This window comes from Papio anubis, chromosome 11 (genome assembly GCF_008728515.1).
Source record: "Papio anubis isolate 15944 chromosome 11, Panubis1.0, whole genome shotgun sequence".
NCBI classification, from domain to species: domain Eukaryota; kingdom Metazoa; phylum Chordata; class Mammalia; order Primates; family Cercopithecidae; genus Papio; species Papio anubis.
In genome coordinates, this window is record NC_044986.1 from 31,877,245 (window position 1) to 31,901,740 (window position 24,496).

The following is a 24,496-nucleotide window of genomic DNA, read 5'->3' on the forward strand; positions in this document are numbered from 1 at the left end:
CAACTGGCAGCGAGCTAAAATTGGAAAGGGATCAGTGTGGGGATGTCATTGATTTGGAGTTAGGTCCTGCTAAATCTCAGTACAGTGCCCTCCACCCTGGAGTTCATTGCGCGTGCATATCCAAGCCTCTCAGACAGTCATATCCATCAGTAGCAAGGAACAAATACCACAGGGGTGGGTTTCAATTCCTCAAGACCCTGGATTTCTGCCATTACCCAGGGCAGGATAGGCACAGGGAGGCTCATGTGCTGAGCTGTTGGCCTGAGACCAGCACTCTCCCAGCCCTGACTGGCCCAGAACCCATTTGTGGGAGCTCCTTCCTTGGCCAGCATGACTGGCCCACTTGTCAAGAGCTGACTTAAATGAAACCCTACAAGTAGAAACAGAGGCTGCTGCAGACTGCTGAATACTGTGGATACAGAGTTGATGTGTCCAGACTTGGCTCCCTGCTAACAGGGATGCATTTCTATCTCTCCGTCTAGTGTTTAAATTCTCTTTCTCCATCTCTCTCTGTCTCTCTTTCTGTCTCCCTTCCTCCTCAACACCCACCTTCCTCTCTCTGTCTCTCTCTCTTCAGATTCTGCTTAAGCATTACCGTGTTCTGGTCACTAGAGAGACAACAGTGAACTAGACAGCATAGTCTGATGGGAGAGACTGACAAGTAAAATAGGTAGTAGAGTGTGGTAAGTTCTCAGATGAGGTTGAGACAGGGCCTTGGGAGCATGCTGGACGGATCAGTCATCTTTCTCTTCCTCCTACTGCCTACACCTCCCAGCTCCAGTCCCTACCTGCACTACTCTTTCTTCCACTCTGCTCATCAGGAAGGGAAAAGGGAATTTTCCTGCTTTAGCTGCTGCTGACTTTTCTGGGTTGTGTGTACAACGTGCCTGTGTTTTTCCGCCTTTGATCACCGTTCTGCCAACAGATAATTTAGCAATCACATCCCAAGGTGGAAGCATGGAGTTAATGTTAAAATTAGTTTTCTTTTTTTTCTCTCTTTAAATTTCAGTGGGTGATGAGGCAGAGAGGGAGGCGGGAGGGTGAAGGGGAGCCATAAATTCTGTGGCTGGTGTAGCTGTTCTCTGAGCAGCCGGGAAGCCTCTGATGTCTCCACAGCACTTTCATTAACATTTAAATTAAGGGTTTGTTTTTCAGTCTGTTTTATAGGCAGGGACCTTTCATGGCCTGTCACATGCAGCACCCCCCCACCCCTTCCCAAGCAAGTGTGTAATTGTAGCCACTGCTGTATCCTAACTCTGGGTTGCAGTCGGAGGTTCAAAGGGAATTCCGGGAGCTAGAGTTTTGGAGGTACAAGATATAATAGTCAGGATGTGGGTGTTACTCCTCAAATGAAGGTGCTGTGTAGGAGCTCTTTCTCCTCTTATCTGACCTGTGCTTTCTCAGCTCTTCGAGGGACACACACTTCAATCTGATTCTGACCCCTCCTGCCCTTCCTTCCTTTGGGCCATGGGGCAGGTGGGAAAGTGTGCAGTCCATTCAAGTGATTTCTCCTTATATTGCAAGTTAGGGCCGGGGACAGACTATTCTAAGATATAGATTTCCATGTTTATCTTCCTCCCATTGATTATTATTATTATATTTTAGCCTCACAAATACTTCCTCCTACTCCACTGATTCTTGGAGAAGTAATAAAATAAATGGGATTACGATCTGAGAAGAATTTGTAATTACAGTAGGGTCCTTTGGTCCTAAAAAGTATATTCTAACATGGATATGCATATGCATGCCATACTTAGTCACTAGCTCTTTATGTACCTTGTTGGAAATAGCTTACTGATTTAGGCGATAATTTGACGAAGCTATTCTCCCAGATCTATGCATTCAAAAGAAACTCTACTACAACCTCAAGTTTCTGAGCTTCCTTTCATGCAGAAATATCTGGCAGCATTTGGGGAGATTTTGAAAAGACATCCCTGCTCTGGTCTCCTTCCCATCAGCACCCTGTTGATGTGTAGATGACAAGAATGTGTACTAAACACACATGAAGCATCTCATTACTTCATAACCTCAGAGGGCTTAGTTTTCCCACCGCTGGTCTCTAGTTAGCTTTCTTCTCTGGACAGTGAAGAGAGAAGCATTGGGACCTTTCTCTCTTTCTGTCCAGAGGCTGAGAGTTTCCTTTCCCTTGGAGCCTGGACTTGACTGCACGAGTCACTGCATCTTTCCTCCTTCCTCCACTAAGCCACTCAAACCATCCATGACTTATCTGCGGGGTTCAAGATGGCTGAGTGTTTTTGCCCTTCTGTGCTAGGTAACCTTGTGAACAGGTGGACACCCTCATGCCCTGGGGTCTTGCCCAAGGGGAGTGAGGGAGGTACTGGGGCAACCCCTCTGCAGGTGCTGCTTGGGCTCAGATTGCAGGCTAGTGTCCAGGCCCCTCCTGGTGGTGATTAATCTGGGACACGGGCCGACAGAGGCCCAGCCAGGGCTGCTTTGGTCCCTCACTGTGAAGACCTTTGGCTTGGAGACTGAACTGATCTCTATAGCCTGCTTCGGCTTAGGGTTTGATCTGTCAAGGCTAAAGAGGAACCTGATGGTAGAGCGGAAACTTGTAGCCCTGTCTGACTTATGGCACTGATCCGTTCCAGTGGCCTTGTCATGATAATGCTCATATATTTAAGAAGATTTCCCCACCTGTTAGCTGTAACACTCAGATCAGTCAAAAGAGGGATCTTCATGAAAAATCTGTGTTTTTAGTGTTTTGAGCCAATGGAGCTTACTCTTGTAAGTAGACTAGGGGCTGGGTAGGGGTTTCTAATGAGAATGAGTAAAAAAGGCAATAATGAGGTTGTGGCTGGATTAGCAGAATGTATGTTTTTGTATGGAGGGGGCTCATATCAGAGGTAGAAGGATCACCCCATCGTCCTGCAATTAGGCAGCTCTCAGACCACTTGGAGCACATTTCAGTATTTCAGATTTCAGTATTTAGATTCAAGTCTTACCTTCCTCATTTTCTTTTTCATTTCAAACCATTCTCCCACCGCCACCCAGACAGAGTCTTGCTCTGTTGCCCAGGCTGGAGTGCAGTGGTGCAATCTCGGCTCACTGCAACTTCCGCCTCCTGTGTTCAAGCAATTCTCCTGCCTCAGCCTCCCAAGTAGCTGGGATTACAGGCTCATGCCACACATCAGGCTAATTTTTGTATTTTTAGTAGAGATGGGGTTTCACCGTGTTGGCCAGGCTGGTCTCGAACTCCTGACCTTGTGATCCACCTGCCTCGGCCTCCCAAAGTGCTGGGATTACAGGTGTGAGCCACCATGCCTGGCCTCAAACCATTTTTTTTTTAAATGGGCCTCCCTCTCCCTTTCTATTTACCAGAGTCCTGGTCCCCAGGACTTCCAGGCAGCGGTACATGGTGCCAGCTGTATTTCTTCTCTGAGTTCAGGACAATCACACGTGACTCCACTTGATAATGGGCTTAAGGCTCAAGAATAGGAATTCTGTTGCCCATGACAGTTTCTCTGAATCAGTGAGTCTTAGTGAGTTTCATCATTACCATAGTTCCATTTGGCAGTTAGAAGCTTGGAATTAAGAGCTAGGACATTTTCCTCATACCATGGAGAAAGAGAATAGGCACCATGTTGTACACCAGTAGAATATGTTGACGCTGTTGATATGGGAAGCTGACTGTAGAGACTCTATGAATCATAAAGGTTGTGTTGATTCTGAATTTTGCTTTGCTGACTAGAATTTTACACATGATGACAATAAAGAATACATTTATGCATCAGCAGACCAATAAATATTTTTGGCTGTTCCTTCAGACCAGTACTAAAAGGTCTCTGACTATGGATTGGACATCTGCTAATCCCTGTGCCTCTCTAGCAGTTTCTTGAACAAGACTCTTTAGAAGTTTCAGATAGTGAGCTTTTTTTTTGAGACGGAGTCTCGCTCTGTTGCCCAGGCTGGAGTGCAGTGGCATGATCGTGAGCTCAGCTCACTGCAACTTCCACCTCCCGGGTTCAAGCGATTCTTCTGCCTCAGCCTCCTGAGCAGCTGGTACTACAGGCAAGCATCACCACGCCCAGCTAATTTTTGTATTTTTTTTTTTTTTTGAGATGGAGTCTCGCTCTGTCACCCAGGCTGGAGTGCAGTGGCCGGATCTCTGCTCACTGCAAGCTCCGCCTCCCGGGTTTACGCCATTCTCCTGGCTCAGCCTCCCAAGTAGCTGGGACTACAGGCGCTCGCCACCTCGCCCGGCTAGTTTTTTGTACTTTTTAGTAGAGACGGGGTTTCACCGTGTTAGCCAGGATGGTCTCGATCTCCTGACCTTGTAATCCGCCCGTCGGCCTCCCGAGATATACTGGATTACAGGCTTGAGCCACCCGGCGCCCAGCCTGTATTTTTTTTTTTTTTTGAGGCCAGGGTTTCCTCACCAGCCAAAGCCCAGGCTGGAGATGCAGTGGGGCTGATCTCGACTCCCTGCAAGCTCCACCTCCAGTTTCCAGCCATTCTCCTGCCTCAGCCTCCCGAGTAGCTGGGACTACAGGCACCCATCACTATGCCCGGCTAATTTTTTGTATTTTTAGTAGAAATGGGGTTTCACCATGTTAGCCAGGATGGTCTTGATCTCCTGACCTCGTGATCTGCCCGTCTCAGCCTCCCAAAGTGCTGGGATTACAGGTGTGAGCCACTGCGCCAGGCCGGATAATTTTTGTATTTTTAATAGAGATGGGGTTTCACCATGTTGGCCAGGCTAGTTTTGAGCTCCTGACCTCAGGTGGTCCATCTGCCTTGGCCTCCCAAACTGTTGGGATTACTTGCGTGAGCCACTGCGCCTGGCCAGATAGTGAGCTTTTGGAAGCAGGGGTTTTATTTCCTGTCTCATATAAGAGTTATGTGCTTGTGTGCCTCAGACGAAACCCCTATGCCTCTGGGATGTCCTAGTAAGATGATTACCCAAGACCCTTGCCTCATTTCCAAGCTTGTTCTTACTCCTGTCTTGGGCCAGGACATTTTCCACAGGGAGTAGTGGGTAACATGGTCTGTAGGACCCTGTCATATAGGCTTGGCTCAGGCCTATCTGAGGTGCTGACAAGGGCGGGAGGATTGGAGGGAGGAGGGAAGTGACTATGTGCACGCAGAAGCCATGGTAATTGCAAAGGGAATATTAGTCCAGGAGCTGCTGGCCCAGGAAATTGCTTTCTGTAGAAGCTTTCCTTTTCATGGTTTGTAATGCAAATTGAAAACATAAATGGGCACAGAAAAGTGCAGCGGGGACAGGTGGGGTGCCAGTTGGGATGTGATAACATCCAAAATCTTCAGCAGGGTCTTAATTTGCAGAAGAGAATTTCAAGGAACAAGAGAGAACCTTATAAGAGATTAAAATAATGTTAGAGCACGTTTTGCTGTGACCTCCTCACCCCCATCTTTTCCGTGTACTTGTGTTCAGGCTTGTCTCTGGGCCTGCTCAGCTTGCCCTGCTGCCTCTTCCTCTGCTCTTTCCTGCAGCAAAGCCATAATCCAGCTTTTAGAACAATGGCCATGGTAGTCATGGTATAGTATTTTGGTTTTCACAGTAGGCTGGGAAACAGTAGCCCCATCCAAAGTCAGTGCACTTTAGAAAATGTCCACAATGGTCCTGGGGACTGGAGCCTCCATATGTGGGCTAAAGAACATGTCTCTTGAAGGCAGCAGCTTGCCTGCTTTGAGAAGGTGTTAAAGCCAAGGCTGCTCATTTTATGTGTTCTCTCTTAAGATCAGCGGGTAGGCTTGATGAAGTAGAATGTGAGGCCAGCGGGCCTTTTTCCTCTCTGGATTTCCCACACCTCTAGATAGGTGTGACTTTCTGGTTCCAGGCTGGAGACACGTCTGTGTTGCCTCTGGGTGCTTTGGGGATACTGGCCAATAGGATAAGCATGGGGTGGCCACCACTTTGATTATGTTGGCAGAGGAAGTGTTCAGGTGAGAAGCTTCAAACTGGTTTCTTTCTAGCGGCTGAGCTAGACAAGAAGACACAAAAAGAGGCCAAAAGGCAGTGTGGAGGGTGAGCTTTTCCAGTGTAAATATACCCAAGTTGTAGAGAATACTACGGAACTATGGCCGCTTCTTTGCTTCCTTTGTGTGGGCCTTCAGTGCGCAGGTGACATGCATTGGCTGAAGAAAAAGCTGAGATGTGTGGGGTAAAGTGAAATGTACCCTTTCTGCCTGTCACCACCATGAGTGTTCCTTCCTCGCTTCTTCATTGATTGGGGAATTTTGAAAGAGAAATTAGCTCGAATCTTGCCCTAGGTCCGAGCTGTGGTGCCTGATCAGAACCTGAGTCTGAGGAGCAGTCTCCCGTAGGATGCTGTCCAGATGTAATCAGCCACTGCTTAGCACATGCTCCTCACCCCAGACTTACGTCTCTTTCTCCTGAGGACTCGACTCATGCAGGATGTTTCCTTCTCCTGCTATTTTTCCGCCTTGTTGCAGCTGCAGCTTTAGTTGTCCTAGAGAAACCTAGGTCTTTCCTCCTGCGCCTGAATGGGAGGAGACCAAGTGAGTGATTAGGGTGGGGTCCTATGGTAAATGACCCAAGACAAGGGTCAGCTGGGCATGATGGTGAGATTTGTAACATTTGGCAAAGAGGAAGAGACACATGTATTAATGCCTTTGAAGTGTTCTTTCCCTGCCAGTTGGACTCTTACTGGTATCCAGGGTGAGCTGTGGTTGAGAATTAAAAAAAAAAAAATTAATAGGAAAAAAAGACAAATTATTGAAAGGATTCTTCCAGTTGTTAGAAGTCTTTGACCCGGAAAATCCTTCTTTGCAGGCTGATAAGGATGAGTTCAAGAATAAAAAGAGGAAAAATTAGAGTTTTCAATTGCATTAGGTTGGCAATGAGTATCAAAATTAAAACATGAAAACCTTTTGACACAGAAATTCCACTTCTAGGAATTCATTGTAAGGCAATAACCAGACAATTATGCAAGATATATGTACAAAGAGTTATACTAAGAACACATAAATAGGCCAGGCATGGTGGCACACACCTGTCATTCCAGCACTTTGGGAGGCTGAGGTAGGAGGTTCACTTGAACCCAAGAGTTCTAGACCAACTTGGGCAACACAGTGAAACCCCATTTCCACAAAAAAATCTAAAAACAAAATTAGCCAGACATGGTGACATGCTCCTGTAGTCCCAGCTACTCAGGAGGCTGAGGTGGGAGGACTCCGTGAGCCCAGGAGATTGAGGCTGCGGTCAGCTGAGGTCATGCCACTGCACTCTAGCCTGGGTGACAGAGCAAGAGTCTGTCTCAAAAAAGAAACAAACAAACCCAGAAGAAACAATAAATATCCATTAGTAGGGTTCTGATAAAATATTTTATACTATGTTCCCTCAATAAAATGCTATATAGCCATTAAAAGGATGATACGGATGTACATTTATGGACCCAAAATATGTCACAGCAGATTGTGGAATGAAAAAAAAGGTCAGAAAATAGTATGATAGTTTATTTAAATATCTCTTCAGGGTTTTTTCTTATATGGTGGATTTCTGTTGATATTTACTTTTTACTTTTTTGTATTTAAATTTTTTATAATGATCCTATTTTATAATTAGAAAAAACAAATTACATTTAAATGTCTATTTTAATATCAGGCAGCTCTGGAGAGAATACCCCCTTTTTTTCTTACATAATTTGTAAAATTAAGGATGCATAGACCTACATTTACTTTCTATTTTTAAATAGTCTTATTGAAGTGTAATTTAAATATCATAAAATTTAGCCATTTAAAATATACAATTTAGATGTACAATTCCATGATTTTTAGAAAATTTACAAAGTTGGCCGGGTGCAGTGGCTCAAGCCTGTAATCCCAGCACTTTGGGAGGCCGAGACGGGCGGATCATGAGGTCAGGAGATCGAGACCATCCTGGCTAACCCGGTGAAACCCCGTCTCTACTAAAAAATACAAAAAACTAGCCGGGCGAGGTTGCGGGCGTCTGTAGTCCCAGCTACTCGGGAGGCTGAGGCAGGAGAATGGCGTAAACCCGGGAGGCGGAGCTTGCAGTGAGCTGAGATCTGGCCACTGCACTCCAGCCTGGGCAACAGAGCGAGACTCCGTCTCAAAAAAAAAAAAAAAAAGAAAATTTACAAAGTTGTGCAACTATCACCACAATTCCATTTGAGAACATTTCCAACACTTTCAGAAGATCTTTCCTTACATTTGCTTTTGCAGCATTAAACCTGGTTTCATGCTTGGGACCTCTTGGGTACAGAAATAAGTAAACATACTAGAATTTGTTTTTAAAGGATAATATAAGCTTTGGCTTTTTTTTTTTTTTTTTTTTTAATACATATCTCTGAATGTCTTTTTTTTTTTTTTTTTTTGAGACGGAGTCTCGCCCTGTCACCGGGCTGGAGTGCAGTGGCACAATCTCGGCTCACTGCAACCTCCACCTCCCGGGTTCAAGTGATTCTCCTGCCTCAGCCTCCTGAGTAGCTGGGATTACAGGCTCATGCCACCACACCCAGCTAGTTTTTGTATTTGTAGTAGAGACGGGGTTTCACCATGTTGGCCAGGATGGTCTTGATCTCTCGACCTCGTGATCCACCTGCCTTGGCCTCCCAAAGTGCTGGGATTACAGTCGTGAGCCACTGCGCCTGGCCCCGAGTGCCTGTCTTATGTATGTATTGAATGCTGCTGTGTGCAAGATCACATGGGAAGTATGAAACACAAGAGACTATTTTTACCATGTAGGAGCTTATAGTGCAATTGGGGAAACACTGCATGTACTCAAACGACAATTTATTTGGTTATATATGCAGTGTAAGTGCTAGCAACTACTGGGGTTATTGACAGGAAATCAGAGGAAAGCTGTAGCCTTCTTATTAAGTCAGAAGAGCTTCATGGATGACATGGAAGTTGAAGTGGGATTTACATGATGCCCGTATTGAAATTGCATAAGGGAACTTCAAGCAAGGGGACTGGTCTGAGCAAAGGCATACAAAGAGATGGGGAAGCTAAAGGTAGGTTTGGGAGTTCAGAGTGGACAAGTCTGGCTTGCTGCAGGGGAAATTTGGAGTCTAGTTTTGGAGGGTGTTGAAGAGCAGAGCTTGACTTTAACTTGAGGAAAATAGGGAACTATGGACCGTTTTGGGCCAGACTGAAACAGTTAAATGGTTTATGTTGTGCTACAGCATATAGGATTCTTTGGAGGGGAAAGACAGGCTGTTTGGATACTTTTCCAGGAATATACTTTGTTAGCAGGAAGGGACCAGACTCATAGGGACAGTGGGAAGACAACTTGGCATTCAGAAAAACTATGTAGGAAAAAATCAGTAGTCAGACATGACTGCATGTCAGGGAGAGAGGGAAGAGACGAGTACCTGTGTGAGCCTGATGATGGAGGGGGCACTGGGTTTGAGAAGACTGAATTTTGTTTTATGGGACAGTTAGGTGGCGATGGCCAGAGACAGCCCAGGAATGGTTGCCTGGAGCTCAGACATGGGGTTGAGATGTGGAAGGCCTCAGCAAAGGGACAACAGTTGAAATAATATGAGGGATTAGCATGAAAGGACAACTCAGAAATAAAGACAATGGAGCAAGGAGAAACAAAGAGCCAACATGTCCAATCAGAGGCAGGAGGAAAACTGGGAGCCTGGAGAAGAGTAGATCAGCCAGCCAGAGTAGATGGTGGACAAATCAATAATTCTGGGGGCAACTTACATAAATGAATTTATCTCTGCCTTGCTTATTATGGCTTTTCCCTATTCTGATTGATGGATATCACCAATAAGGTAAAAATGCATACCCCTAATATTGATGCATGGAGATTTATAAGCATTTTCTTTTCCTTGCTTGATTTTAGCATTTTGTTTTCAAACTATAATAAATTTCCTTTTTTTCAAGTTCTTTCCTCTGGCTGTTGTCATGTTTTCTGTTGTTCTATCCCGTGGTTATTATTATTTTTTTCTTCTTGAGGGTTGCCTACTTTGGACTTGGTAATTTTTTTCCCCCTCAGCTCACAAAACCAGTCAGGGATTGGAGGGTCAGCAACTGAGCTAGAGATGCTAAGTGACAAAGTGTGGGAATATCGTGGATCCCAGTTGTTTCCTCCATGTGTACTGATTTAGGATCAAGAAAAAAGCTACTGACCACAGATGTTGCCATTTGGAGAGATTTAGCATCAGAGCCATAGGAGCTGCTTAGGTTCTGGGCTTGCTTGGGCAGCTATGGCTGTCTGAAAACTTTTTTTTTTTTTTTTAGAGAATTAACTAAAAACTTTCAAGTCCTCGGATTTTGGTGATAGTAATTCCACAGGGCTTGTCATTTGTGTTTGAAGCTGGTGGTGAGGAGGGCGGAGTGAGGAGAAGCGAGGGGGTGGAGATGGGAAGCAAAGAAGGAATCAGAGAGAGAAATTTTATTGAGGGAGAGTTTGCTGGGTTTATGGGAGGGAATCTCTCCCCTCCTCCCCATTCGGATTTGAAAGGGCCGGTGAATCTTTGATTAGGTGCAGGTCAAAAGAATTTACACATTGTGACCTTAATAACTAGAGGTGATTGGCAGGCGGGCTGCAGGGAGAGGGCCGCGGCCCCCTTTCATCTCACTTAGCACAGAGGAGAGACAATGGGCCAGCCGATTTTCCTTGTTGTCCCTTGTTTGAAAAGGTCTGGTGTCTCTACTAGGTACCTGTGACATGGGGGTCTTGATTGGGGTCTCATAAAGGCCCCTGTCACTATGTCCAAAGGCCAAGAGTACAAAAGCAAGCAGTGGGTGGGGGTCTCAGCTGACCACTGAAGAAGGGAGGGGAGGGCCCAGGAGGCAGTGGAGGGAGAAGCAACCCCCGATGGGAGCCCTTATAGAGGGAGGGAAGGAGGGGGGCAGAGAAGGGCCATTTTTGTCCCTAACTCATCAAGCACATCTGCAGAATTGTCCAAGCTGCTGCCTCCTGGTTTCAAAAGAAAAAATGATCGTTTGATAAACCGTCCCCGATTCACCACTTTCTCACAACGGTGGGAGACCCAGCCCTGACCTCTGTATGATTTCACGTCAGGACCAGGCTTTCTTTTCCCACCCCCAAATTGCTAGAGAAACTTTGAAATGTATCCTGTGGCTTTCTCTCTCCCTTCTTTCACCCCCCACCCATTTCCCACCCTCTCCACCCCACTGGCCTCTGTTTTCTCTCTGGGCGCTCCAGAGTGTAGGCGAGTAATTAGTCCCCTCTTTCTGGGGCACAATGAAGCCAGGGTGTTTGGCGGGCCCCTTCCCACCGCTCACAGAGCTGGGGCCTGGGGGGAAGGACCAGGTGGCATGTGCAGTGTGTTCCAGGCCTGTACAATTGCTGGGGGACAGAGCCGGGGGCTCAGGGACTGGTGTGCTCCTGTTTCTCGAAGGAATGCGCAGAGGCGCATGCATTAATGGTCCCCACACAATGCTTGCATTTTTTTTCCAGGCAGAGGCATCTTCCCCGTGAAAAGGCTGCCGAACTCAGGGCCCAGGCGGGAGCTTTTGCCGGCATAGTGGCGTTATTTCCCATCCTGCGCTTAGTCACTTGGAGCTAACATGGGAGACCAACAGGCCGCGTCTCTCGAGAGCCCGATCTTTGTATCTGATGTGTGCTCCCCCTCTGCCCTGTCAGTTTTGTGTGTTCACGGAGTGTTGATTTTAATGCGGGCCTGTGTTGGGCTGAGAGGCCAGGCTGGGGGGGGGGCCTCAAGTCTTTGTCTTACAGGGCTTTTTCTTCTTGGAGGGTCTTCGGCCCTAGAGGCTGGTGGCAGATTTGAGAGGTAGGGTGAGATGCCAACTCTGGCTGGCAAAGGATTCCCCCATCCATGTGTCTGTTACAAACCACTGTGGGGTGCCTAGAAAACAAGAGCACCTTGGGATGCTCGAGCACACACTTGCTTGGCACCCCACCACCTCTTGAGGGGGGCGGTTAGTTCTACCCTACAGGGCTGCCAGCTTGAAGTGAGTTAAACCCCCCTTGTGACTGGGTCTGGCAGAGCACAGATTGTGAGCCTCAGGGAGCCAAAGCAGGGCCTTGCTTGCAGGGCTCTGGGGGAGGTGGGGGCAGGCAGGAGGGGTGCTAGAGCACAGGTCAGCTGCAGAGACTACTCTGCAATCGTTAAGGGACAGGAGAAAATAGGGACCAGACAGAAAAGAGGCAGAGTGTCTGGGGAAGCTTCAGAAAATCACAAATGCTCATCTCAGGCAGTTGAAGGGGAATGTCCCTAGGAACTAGGGGCTGAGAGGAGGCATTTTCCCCAGTGAGGAGAACTGGGCATGGTCACAGGTAGAGCCACCAACGACCAATGAGCAGGCTGTCTTCTGTCTTTACCACTCACCTTGCTGCAGTATAGCCTTGTACCAGGAGCTGGGGGATGGGGTCTGGGTGGGTACCCTATCTCAAACCCCAAGTCTTGCCGAGATACAAGATGCCTATGCATGACTCAAGGAGGAGGAGACTCTGGGGAGCCTCAGCCTGGGTGTGGTCTGCTCTGCTTCTGGTGAGAGCAAAACTTCGAGTACCTGGAGTCAGGAAGTCAGTGGATGAAGGTCTCTGGGCCCCCAACGATGGCCAGGCTATAGCTCTGGCATCTGTGTGGTCCTGGGGCTGGGGGCCATCATCTGGAATCAGGCTTTTAGAAAGGGGCTGTGTCTTCACTTTCCATATGGATCGAAAGGCAGAGATGCAGGCTGGCCGCTGAGACGAGGTGGCCCTGGGGAGGCATCCCGCCAAGGTTCACCAAGCACAGGGGCTCCTCTGTGCTGCTGTTGGCATCCTTCAGACTGTCTTGGGAATTGGTGCTGGTCACACTGCCAGGCCTGACAAGGAGAAAGAAGCTGGAGGTCCAAGGTCTTTGAGGGGCCTAAATCCCAAAGGAACCCACCAGTAAGAAGCAGCTCCTGCTTTGGGTCACTCTGTTTCAGAGGACATTTCTTTCATTGGGAAATAGGCACTCCCAGCAATACCCACCCCTCCTTTTTCCTTTCCGGTTTTTTTTTTTCTCCTTAATTTTTCCAAATGTTGTTCCTCCCTTTCCTTCTCTTCCATTTTGTGGACAGCTCATAAAAAGCCTGAGAGAAAGAAACACAGTTTATGTGTATGGATGTGATAATGGTGGATGGGCCATGTCAGAGATGGTTAGGCTGGGGCTCCCAGGTTGTAGGAAGCACTGTGATTCCCCCAGGCTGCCCTGCCAAGGCCTGGCTCGGAGGGCAATGGCACATCATAACCTTTAAATGCAAACTTGATGGAGGAGAGAGATGAAATCATAGAAACAAATTAGATGTATCTATAGGGAGTGTTCAACTGGAGAAAACAAGCATTTCTTACTAATTAGAGTTCAGGGTGCTTCATTATTAGCTTCATTACAAGGGGAAGAATACAGCAGCCTCTTTGGGGATTCACTGGGCTGCCTTTTTCCTTTAAAAAGTGTAATTGTGTTTATGGTGGAGGAAGAAGCAGGAATTGCTCTTGGTAACTTTGTAGAGCACCCAGGGATTTAAAGCAGAGTTTGGAGCAAGGTAGAGGAGAGGGAGAGATGGATTGGTGAGAGGGCACTTAGAAGCCTCATTCCTTGATGATAAAAAGGAGGTGGGAAAACCTCTGGTGGGAATGGGAACCTCACTTCTCAGGCCAAGATTGAGGAATTGGGAATGACAGGAACAATACTGATCAGAAAACCTGACTTTCTGGGAGATCTGATATTTGACTATTTTAACTTTTGTGTTAAAAGGGTAAAATGGTGGAATGCAGATACAGGGTAAAGGTCTGACAAAACTTGTTTTCCAGCATACACAGGACCTTCTCATCGTGGGCCAGGGAAAGGCTGGGTTGAGTGTGGCCTTAATTGGGCCTGGTTGGATGCACATTAACTTCTGTCCGGGCAGGGGCGCTGGTCCTGTCCATGGAAGATTATCAACTGACATAATGAACTTGGCTGTACAGTTCTGACTTCTTTACCTGTTGCCGCTGCCGCAGCCCCAGGGCTCATGTCCAAAGTATAATCAGTCCCCCAGAAAACTGATCCAGGGTGCTTGCTCAAGGAAGTGACTTAACCTAAGTTCTGTCTAGTCAATCAAATTATCTGGTATTTAGTATTCTCAGGAAAGCTGAGAAAAGGTATTGTTTTGTGATGGGAGAGTTTATACCCAAGAGCAGGGGGTACAAAATCTCAATCATCTCAAATCAATGCTTGTTGTAACTTAATGAAAGGTCCAGAATTTTTGCTTTTTTCCTCCCAACCTGTCCTTTGCTTTCACTGCAAGTCTATGCTTAGTCCAACCTTCCTGAGGTACCTGGGACTTTAGATATGCAGGATAAAAACAGGAAAAAACAAACAAACAAACAAACAAACAAAACCCCAAAATGCAGGATATCTTCTTCTGGTTGGTAGATCTCATCCCTAATGGAGGCCTAATCCCTTTCCCTAGTGGATAGGGACCTCCCTGGTAATTGGGTGACCTGTGATTTATGAGCTCACTGAGCACCTATAGGAGGCAGCTCATTTTTATCTCCCTCCCTGCAGATTCCAAGAGGGTTATCATCAGGGTCTAAGCTCTTTGGCTTTTCACAGAGCGATAGCAGAATATTGGCAGTGGGATGGGAAGTTGGTTTTCTCTAGAAACTAGACTTGCGGGTACCTCAAGTCAGCAGCTAGCAGTTGTCTAGCACCTGGCACAGGTACCGTGGAGAAGTGAAAGCCTGAAGTAAGATGGGTCACCCAGCCATTAAATCAGGAATATATACAACTGTCAAGTGTATTTGCAAATTTGTGACCTTTCTTATCATTCTTCTGAAAGGTTTGTATCCTATTCCAAATGGCTTAGTGGGAAAGAAAGGAAGCTTCCAATGAAATGACTTTTTGGTCATTTTTTGGTGTCCTGCTATTTTTCCAAGGAGAAAAATCTTCATGGTTTTACAGTTTGGGATTTCAGAAGTGCGTGACAAAAACATGCCATCGGGGGGGAAAAAATTGATTCCAAAGCAAGTGTTGGTATGGTGTGAGTGGGTGGAACTACACTTGAGGTTGAATGGGATGGGCAGGCAGCTGCCTAGGGAAGGGATTCCCAGGCTTAGCAACTCCTTAAGTGCCTATGTGTAAACCTCTCCTACTTCAAAGAACTACCCAGCAAGTAGTTCCTCCCGTCATCTTTCTAAGGTGGTGGTCACCCAAGGAAGGTGCAGGGTCAGCACTCTGAGGCCTGGCGGAAAGGAGCTGATGGGGGCAGGACGACCTGTGGGTGAGAGATCCATTCCGTAGAAATAATGAGAGGAACAGATAAGTTAAGGTTACCATTGGAATCTCCTCACATTGTAGGCATCGCTGGCCAGGACTGGGACCCAGAAAACATGATTCTTGAGAATAAGTGGGTTCTGGCAGCCTCCATTGGGAAAGCCACACATACACATGACTAGCAGTACTGCATCAGTGTGTGTAGACTTGGGGAACTTGAGGTCCTAGAGTTTTGTGGTAGAGTTTACTGAAGCCATGCTTGCACCCCATTCCTAACCACTACCACCCACCCCACCAGGCGATAGAAGACCTCCCTCCAGCCTCTTGAGACCAACGCCGGCTCCATTGGGACTTTAAATCTTAGAAGAGGGATAATGGGTATTAGGTGCTGTGGGATCACTGCGGGCTATGTGTGATCTAAGTCCTGGGTTTGAAATTAATTGGATTAGAAAACAACTTCCTTTTATTATTTTTTCAAACCAACTAAATACCCCAAAACCAAAATGTAAAACCCCCAAACGTTTCATCCTTCTCCCTCTCCCTGTGGCTTTATTTGCTGGGTAGTGAAAAGTGCTCTCTCCAGCCTCCTTTGGGTTACCGTGCTGAACAAAGTGAGAAACCCAGAGAAGAAGGAAGCTGGTGCCAAAAGGGCTGGCCGCTGCCCCTCCCAGCTCTGCGTCCCCTGGCCTGCCCGGCTGCCTCACAGTCTGGGCCCCAGCCCAAGCAAGCAAAGGCGCCTTGACCAGCAACAAGCCCCGGCTTTGTTGCTCCTGTGGGGGAAATGCTTTCTGGAGCCCAGGGATCTCCTCTGAGAACCACCTGTGCCTCTCGGCCTCCTGCCTAGCTTGGGCCTTCTGGCACAGGGGCCCCTGCATTCCAGCCAGCAGGCTAATGGTAGGGAGTGAGGGGTAGGAGACAGCTAAGGGGGCTGTGGTCAGTTTGAGGGGGCTCAAATTCCAGTCTGCCCCTTTAAAGCCCCAGGTTGGCTCAGTATCTCCTGAGGCCCTGGCCAGGTTAAATTTGTCCTGTCTGTCATCAGCCTTGACGGTAGCTTTCTAAAGTGGTCTACAGAATAGGGACAGGGGACCCAAGGCCTCACTTCTTACCCCATACTGCAGGGGAACAGTATAGGTTCCCTTTACTAGGCCATTTCCTTGATCAAGAATCTCAACTGATGCTCTATGGTCTGACCAATGATGATGATCACAATAATGACAAGAGTGATTAGCACTTATAGAGTGCCAGTGAAATGCCAAGCACTATGCTGACAACTTTATACCTTATTTAATCCTCCCAGATAGGTACCATCATCATCCTCAGTTTACAAAAGGAAACTGAGACCTAAGAGAGGCTAACTAAACAGCCAGAGTCACATCTCTCATAGCCAACACACCCAGAGTTGGAGTCCTGGCATCTGACTCCAGAGTTCATGCTTTTTCACTTCCGTGCTACTCTGTCTGCTTCCCCGTCCTGTGCTGAGCTGTCTCATTTGGAATTAGGACTTGTTGATGGTCTTGAATTGTTTCCAACTTAAAAAAAAGAATTCAAGACTTGATTCTCTGGCTGGACCTTAAGCTGCCTAAGGGCAAGCCTATATGAATTTGTTTTTTCTTGAACACCCCAGCATCTATCACAGGGCTGGCTTGGAGAGCCCTTGGGTACTTGTTGAAGGAATGAAGCCCTGTCTTTGTCTGTTCCCCACTCAGGGATTGCCCAGGCAAAATATTGTTTTGTGAAAGGGGTGGTGAGTCCCAGAGCGGGACCTTCTGTTTGTCCCAGGGAGGCAGCCTGTGCGTGTCTGAGGAAAAGGTGACGGGGAGAGGGTGTCCTGTACAAGTGGGACACAAGACTGATGCAGGGGCACAGGAAGATGGGAAGACAGAATCCAGGCCAGATGGGACTGGGGAGCCGAGCCAGTTGTTCTGAGCAACCCGTTTCATGAATCTTCATGGGCCTCTCATCTCGCAGGCCTACTTGTCTCAGGCAGGTTGTGGGACTGGGCTGCCCCCCAAAGAGAAGAGGCTGTTCTATACCGCAGTGGTGTGAGGGCAGGGTCTGGCTTCACATCTGAACTGTGGGTATTGAGACTAGTCACCCTTTTCTTTGTAGATTCTGCTATAGAGAATGACTTTGAAACTCTTTTGCAAAGGCTTGAGGTGGGGATGAGAGTGTGGACAGTAGTTCTTAGCAGCCAGCCCAAGCCATTGAAGGAGCAGGCTGGGGTAGCACATCATAGTGCAGTAGTTTTCATGGTTAGATCTCAATGCCGAGCAAACAGGCAAAAAGTGTGACCTGACCACCACCTACAAACCATGTGCCAAACTGCTCCTACTGCCCACGGCCATGATTGCCCCTGAATATAGCTCACCTAGGCTGTCAGAGATTCCTCTGTATGTGGTGAGGTTTTGGGTGGCAAATGGAGGCATGATCTCATTTCTTTTGGCATGACTGGAGGACAGGGCTATAGAGCAGTGGCCTGTGCTATGGGCAGCTCAGCTGTCTTCCTTTTCATCAGTCCTGGGTTCTGCTGGATCATAATGTTATTAGTGGAGTAGCCTTGGAGAGTGCCTGGTTCTGGAGTTTCTAGACAGGGCTCTGAAGGTCGTGGCATTCCTGGGAGAATCTTTTTCCCTGAAGCTTCCTGACTCTGAGTTGCCCATGAAGGCCCAAAATATGATGTGAGCTGCAGCCCCAGGCCTTCAGAGGAGAGAGCAGAGCAGCTCCAGCACTGTGGCCACCCTGTTGCATAGCCCTCTCCCTTGGCCTATGGCTGTTCAGGTTCAATTCGCCATCTTTTTCCTATTCCTTGCTTCATAAATGCAGGGCTGTGGTGCTAAGTACAAGTCAATTGTCTTGAGTGTCTCCACTTCCCAGAAAGCTATTTGGCCTACTGACCCTGATTGGGAGATGCAGATTGGGAGGATGACAATATAGGTAATAGATGGCAGCACCTTCTTTCCCTTGTCCAGGCCCCAGTCCCAGCTGCCCCCACCAGTCCTGCTCTGGCTCACCACGGGGCCCAATTCAGAGTCCTCTTTTGTTTGGCTTGCACAGAGCAGCCCCAGCTCACCGTTCCCACATGCCAAAGTTTCCCCACCATTCACTGGGAAGGCTGAAAAGCCCCTCAGCTAATTGAGTTGGGCTGAAAATTACCATTTCCCTGTGTTCCCCTGCTGCTGAGGACATTTGTGTCACTGCTGTATTTAGGGGGAACAAAGGCCCCCTGTGGGGAGAGCCCAGGTACGAATGTGGGATGGGGGGAATAATTGCAGTCTCTCCAGGTGAAAGCCCCTGTTAAACTTCAGTAAGTCAATTAGGCTTTGCGGGGAGGGCAGAGACCCCCACAATAAACTGTTCCCACCAAGCAATTAAAGAAAATCATTTTAGCTTTGAGGACAGAAACTGCTTATTAGAAATTTTGTGGGCCCCCCCACTTCCCTACCCCAGGCCCCCTTAGGGATGAAACAACAAAACGCCTTCCTCAATAGAAGTGTTTCTCCTCCTTCCACTCATTGTGTGGCCTGAAAGCACTTACCGTGGGAGGGAAGAGGGAGGGACAGAGACTGGCCGAAGGGGGAGAAAACTGCAGGGGCTTAACACCTGGGCTAGTGCAAAATCACAACTGCCCAGTAAGTTTAGGTAAAGAGACCCCTGTGGGCACAGTGTGTCTACAGGATCTGTGTGGAGTTTCCTTGTGTGGGACATGTGTACCCACAGACCGCTGTCTGCTCCTTAGCACAAGTGGAGATGCAATGCAGTGCATGCATATGTGTGTAGCATCCTGGGTGCCCCCTTACCGAAGGGAGCAAACGCGGCTGCGTGTATGTGTGTGTGTGTGCCTTCTCAGCAAAGGATGGCAAGGTCAGGACAACCCAGCGGGCATGTACCTCTTCCCAAGGCTGTGACTGGGCCCATGTTCTCTCTCTTCCCAGGGGCCAAATCCCAGCACCTGGGAGTTGAGCCACAGCACAGCTTTCCACCTTGGACAGTTGGCAACTGAAGGCTGAATGGCCAGCAGCCACCTACTGGGCCTGGGTTAGGAGTGATGTGCGAGGAATTGAAGGGTAGACACACTAATCTTTACAGTCGTGCTTCCATGTTGTTTGGATGAGGTGAGGTGTGGAGACTCAGCAGTAAAAGAATCAGTGGTCTGGGCTGACACCTGCTTTTTTGGTCTCCAGTTTGGCTGATGTGGCTTATGAGAGTCTCCTGTTGGCAAAGCCCTGCCTTCTCCTATTTCTGAGGAGTAGCACAAGTTGGAAAGATAAGGTGATCTTATTTTATATTATTTGGGGAGGATGGCAGGGAGGAAAGTTGACCCGTGCATCAGTAGTCTATAATCTGGTAGTTTACAGGTGTGTATGTATATGCGTACCCCCAGATCACAGGTAGTATAGGCATCATGCCCAGCCCTGCCCTAAATCTTGGCACTTTAAAGGAGGGCCTGGTGGCACTGATGGTGGGCATGGCATTGATTCAGGCACTGCCCTGGCCCCAGTGCTTCCCTGTGGCTCATGATGTGTTTGGCCTTTATTCCAATGTTCCAAAGAGGTGAAATTAAACATCAAGGGGCAGACTTTTCCCAGAAAGCAAATATGCTGTTATTTGCCTACCAAGGAGGCTTAGGAGGTAGAATTTGGTGCCTACAGACTGACAGTGGGGAGGCGTGTGGGCTGTTGACAAAGTCCTGAGCAAGAGCATGGAGGAGAGGTTTTATAGAGAGTAAGAACTGCTTGGAACTTGGAGGTCCCAGAGGGGTGTTGTAGCTTGGAGAGGAGCAGGAAGGGGCAGCTGACTGTGGCAGGCTCGCTCTGCATAGTGGCTGCCTGTAAGGAAATGGGACTTCAGAGGAACCTGAGGCTCAGATACTTGTCATGTTTTTTTGTTTTTTTAAATTTAAAAAAAATAATAAAGATAGGGTCCCTCTATGTTGGCCAGGTTGATCTTGAACTCTTTGCCTCAAGCAGTCCTCCCGCCTGGGCTTCCCAAAGTGCTAGGATTACAGACATGAGCCACTGTGCCTGGCCACTTGTCATGTTTTGCTTCAATTTTTGAATGTGTATATATTCATAGACATATATCCTAAACACATACACATGTGTGACTACTTTGTTTTATTTTTTTGAGATAGAGTCTCACTCTTTTCCCCAAGCTGGAGTGCAGTGGCACAATTTCGGCTCACAGCAACCTCTGCCTCTCGGGTTCAAGCAGTTCTCCTACCTCAGCCTCCCAAGCAATTGAGATTACAGGCGTGTGCCACCCCACATGGCTAATTTTGTAATTTTAGTAGAGAGGGTTTTCACCATGTTGATCAGGCTGGTCTCAAACTCCTGACCTCAGGTGACCCACCTGTCTCGACCTCCCAAAGTGCTGGGATTACTAGTGTGAACCACTGTGCCTGGCCACATATGTGTCTATTGATGTTCTATACAGTGATATATTTATAGAGTTTTTATGTAACATATCATGTATTATTTTGATACACCATAATGTGATTTTCCATAAATAAGCTTTGGTTTCCTCGTACCTAATTTCTGATTTACAACTTCAAATGTCTTTCTGATTTGGGGCCAGGTTCATTTAAAAAAAGAGAGTGAGAGGGTTTCGGGGGACACACTTAAGGTGATGTGTGTTGTTTTGTTTTTGTTTTTTGGAGAAAAACAAAATCTTACATGCAATGTGTGAATTTTCTGCTTGGTTTCTCTTGTGTTTTGTGTTTGTGTGCGCATGTCACTCAGAGGGATTCAGAAGTAGAATATTTGAGTTTGCTCCTACAGTCAGATTTATTTTTCCCTTGGTTTTTGGGTCATTTGTACCAGGTCAGGGTGGAGAAGAGATAAAAGAAGTTGTAACAAAGAAGTTGTTTGGGGTTACAAAGAAAGACCACAGTCAATTGGTTTTAATTGTGGATGTGTATTTTTTAACTTTAATTCTGAAAATTTTCAAATATAAACAAAGAGGAAAATGGTAAAGTTAACCCCTGTGTTTTCCATCAGCATCTTAATTATTTTATGCATGCTTTTTTTCCTTTTTTCCCCCTCAAAGATTCTCCTATTCATTTCTGCATGCTTTTAATTAAAATTAGATGAATACATAGAAAATATATTTAAATTATCTATCTCTTAAATGCCTGGCACTATGGTTGTTGCAAGTGGAAGGGTCGGCTGGGTGCGGTGGCTCACGCTTGTAATCCCAGCACTTTGGGAGGTGGAGGCGGATGGATCACCTGAGGTCAGGAGTTCGAGACCAGCCTGGCCAACATGGTGAAACCCCATCTCTACTAAAAATACAGTTATTAGCTGGGCATGGTGGTGGGTGCCTATATTTCCAGCTACTCGGGAGGCTGAGGCAGAAGAATCACTTGAACCCTGGAGGCAGAGGTTGCAGTGAGTTGAGATCATGCCATTGCACTCCAGCCTGAGCGACAGAGTAAGACTCGATTTCAAAAAAAGAAAAAAAAGAAAAGAAAAAAGAAAATGGAAGGGTCTAGGTTGGGCGGGGTGGCTCACACCTGTAATCCCAACACTTTGGGAGGCCAAGGCAGTTGGATCACTTAAGGCCAGGAGTGTGAGACCAGCCAGGAGTTTGAGACCAGTTGAGACCAACACAGCAAAACCCCATCTCTACTTAAAAAAAAAAATTGGCTGGGCGCGGTGGCTCATGCCTGAAATCCCAGCACTTTGGGAGGCTGAGGCGGGCGGATCATAAGGTCAGGAGATTGAGACCATCCTGGCTAACACGGTGAAACCCTGTCTCTACTAAAAATACAAAAAATTAGCTAGGCATGGTAGCGGGCGCCTGTAGTCCCAGCTACTCGGGAGGCTGAGGCAGGGGAATGGCATGATCCCGGGAGGTGGAGCTTGCAGTGAGCTGAGATCGTGCCACTGTACTCCAGCCTGGGTGACAGAGCAAGACTCCGTCTCAAAAAATAAAATAAAATAAAATAAAATAAAAATTAGCTGGGCATGGTAGCACATGCCTGTAATCCCATCTATTTGGGAGGCTGAGGCACAAGAATCGCTTGAACCCAGGAAGCAGAGGTTGCAGTGAGCCAAGATCATGCCACTGCACTCCAGCCTGGGCAACAGAGTGAGACTCTCAAAAAAAAAAAAAAAAAAGAAAATGGAAGGGTTTGAGAGTAAACCAAACTCTGTCCCATTAGAATGAGTCATGTGGTTTCCAATAGAACATTCAGTCTCATCAGTCCATAAAAAGGGATTCAAGGGACCAAATCTCTGAAGATCAGGGCCTTGTCCCTTGAAGACTAGACTCCCATCCCTCAAGCAGCATCCTTGTTATTTTCTGTTGTCCAGACCATCTCCTCACCCCCTACTGGCAGTGGGCAGGTAGATTTTCCCTGGCACTGTTCTTGGGCATTGGTATAAGAGAACACCTCATCTCCTTTCTGAAGTTCCAGGCCAGCCTGTGTGGTTCTGTTTCATCTGCTTTCCTAGAAGACCTAACAGGTAGATATTAATTCTGTGGTTGAAGTCTCTTCTTAGGCCCCAAGGTGTCCAGTAGAGGCCTGGCAAAGCCCTTTGCTCATCTCTCAGTGAGGACATTCAGATGGGTGAGAAGCCCAGAAGTTACTGAACCGAGGCTCTATATTACTTAGGACACATTTATTGTAAGTGACAGAAACCAAATTCAAATTCACGTAAATAAAACGGAATATTTGGCTTATGAAATCCAAGGCAAAGGTGAAAAACCAAGCCAAAGGCAGAACTGAAATACAGCCTTGGGACTAGCTGAACCCAGAGGCCACAGTGCTGCCGTGGCTTTATCCTTCTGGGGTGCTCATCTCTTTCTTTATTGCTCTTAGCTCCTTCCTTTCTCCAAGCTAACCAGCTTATTCCATGAGGCTGCCAAGAGCTCCTGAGTTTGGCAGCTGATTGCTTAAATCAGAGAGACTGACTGGCTTCCAAAAATCCCAGGCCCGTTTTGGGTCAGCTGTTCATCTCTTGATTAATTAACTGTGGCCAGGGAGGGAAAGTCATGTAAGAACATGGTGGATCTCTCAGGAATCACATGTATGGAGGGAGAGTGTAGGGCACACAGAACAATAGGTGTCTACTGGTTTCATAAAGGTCAAATTACTCGATGATATCCAATCCCAAAGTGTGTATGTGAATGGTGACTGAGCTTAGAGACCTTGGCTACCAACTCTTAAACAAAGTGAAGAGTCTGATAGGAACTGTTGTACAGCCTTTGACTTCCTCCCCCTCACATTGTTACTAGTCAGCAAATCAGGGATTCCTCCTTTGTAAGCTGTTGATGATGTCCTTAGCAAAACTCCCCCATCTTCTAATGTGACATGCACAGAGAAAGAACCTGGTTGCAGACACCTGAGGTCGTATGAATGAGCAGTGGCCTAGCACCCTCCCAGAGGGGCAGAGAGAGACTGGAACCAAGTCCTGGGATGGCACAGGTCTGGCCTGCCCAGGCTTCCTCCAAAGGAAAATGATTAGCAAGCTGCATGATTTGGGATTAAACTGCAGGGACTTGACACGTGCACCAGGGCTTGCTGCTAGCACTCCTCTACAAATGGAGCACTCCTTTCTTGTGAGGGATAGTCTTTACTTATTGTGTACACAGATACAGTAGGTCTTATTGTCATGGATCCTACTTCTGTAGTCTTGCTCTGTATAATCCATGATGCATAGCATCTCTTTACAAAGAGAGTGGTTATGAAGCAGAAGTTTAGGGGGAAAGCACTGTCAGAGCTGCAGGGAAAGTGGAATTCTCATAGGCAGCTGTTCCCAGGCTTTCACCACTCAGAAAGCCATCCAGGTAAAGGGCCTCTGTCAGGTCCCGGATGGAGCCAAGATATCGTGTGGCTTGTGCCGTAATCAGAATCACATTTAATTCAGTGTGCTACTAATATGCAACCCATCTTTCAGGTAATTTCAAAATGAGTATTTTAATTACCATTCTCCTTTTAATTTCTCAATTTCTATTTTGTTGTTTTATACATAAGTGATATATAAATATGTTCTAATTGTAAAAATTCAAACAATTTAAAATACATAGAATACAAAGGAAAAATCTCCTTCAGTGACCTGTGTCTCCTCCCGTTTTCCTACTCTTTTTTTTGCAGGATGTCTAGTATGTGTCATTCCAGATCTTTTCATTTGAAGCAAATAGCAGATATCATATAGTTTCATCAATATGTGTACATATATAGATATATGGTTCTGCTTTGTTTTAAACTCACATTATACATTTGTTCTGCAGCTTGAATTTCTCATCTCCCTATGAGGCTTGGAGGTCTTTTCATGTCAGAGCACCCAATCCTACCATATTCT

The 24,496-nt window shown here is 47.0% G+C and overlaps 1 protein-coding gene across 6 annotated transcripts in view; it reads left to right on the top strand.

The window, feature by feature from the left end:
- Positions 1 to 24,496, top strand: part of FBXW4 (F-box and WD repeat domain containing 4) — an 88,096-nt gene that overhangs the window by 34,554 nt on the left and 29,046 nt on the right. Inside the window, exon 6 of one of the 6 annotated variants that reach the window (XM_031652127.1) lies at positions 19,373 to 20,131. The exons of the other annotated variants lie outside the window; for them this stretch is intronic. Within the exon in view, the coding sequence (XP_031507987.1) occupies positions 19,373 to 19,583 (211 nt within the window). The 3' untranslated portion in view covers positions 19,584 to 20,131. Of the gene's footprint in view, positions 1 to 19,372; positions 20,132 to 24,496 lie in introns of those variants that run through there. 6 annotated transcript variants of the gene reach the window in all.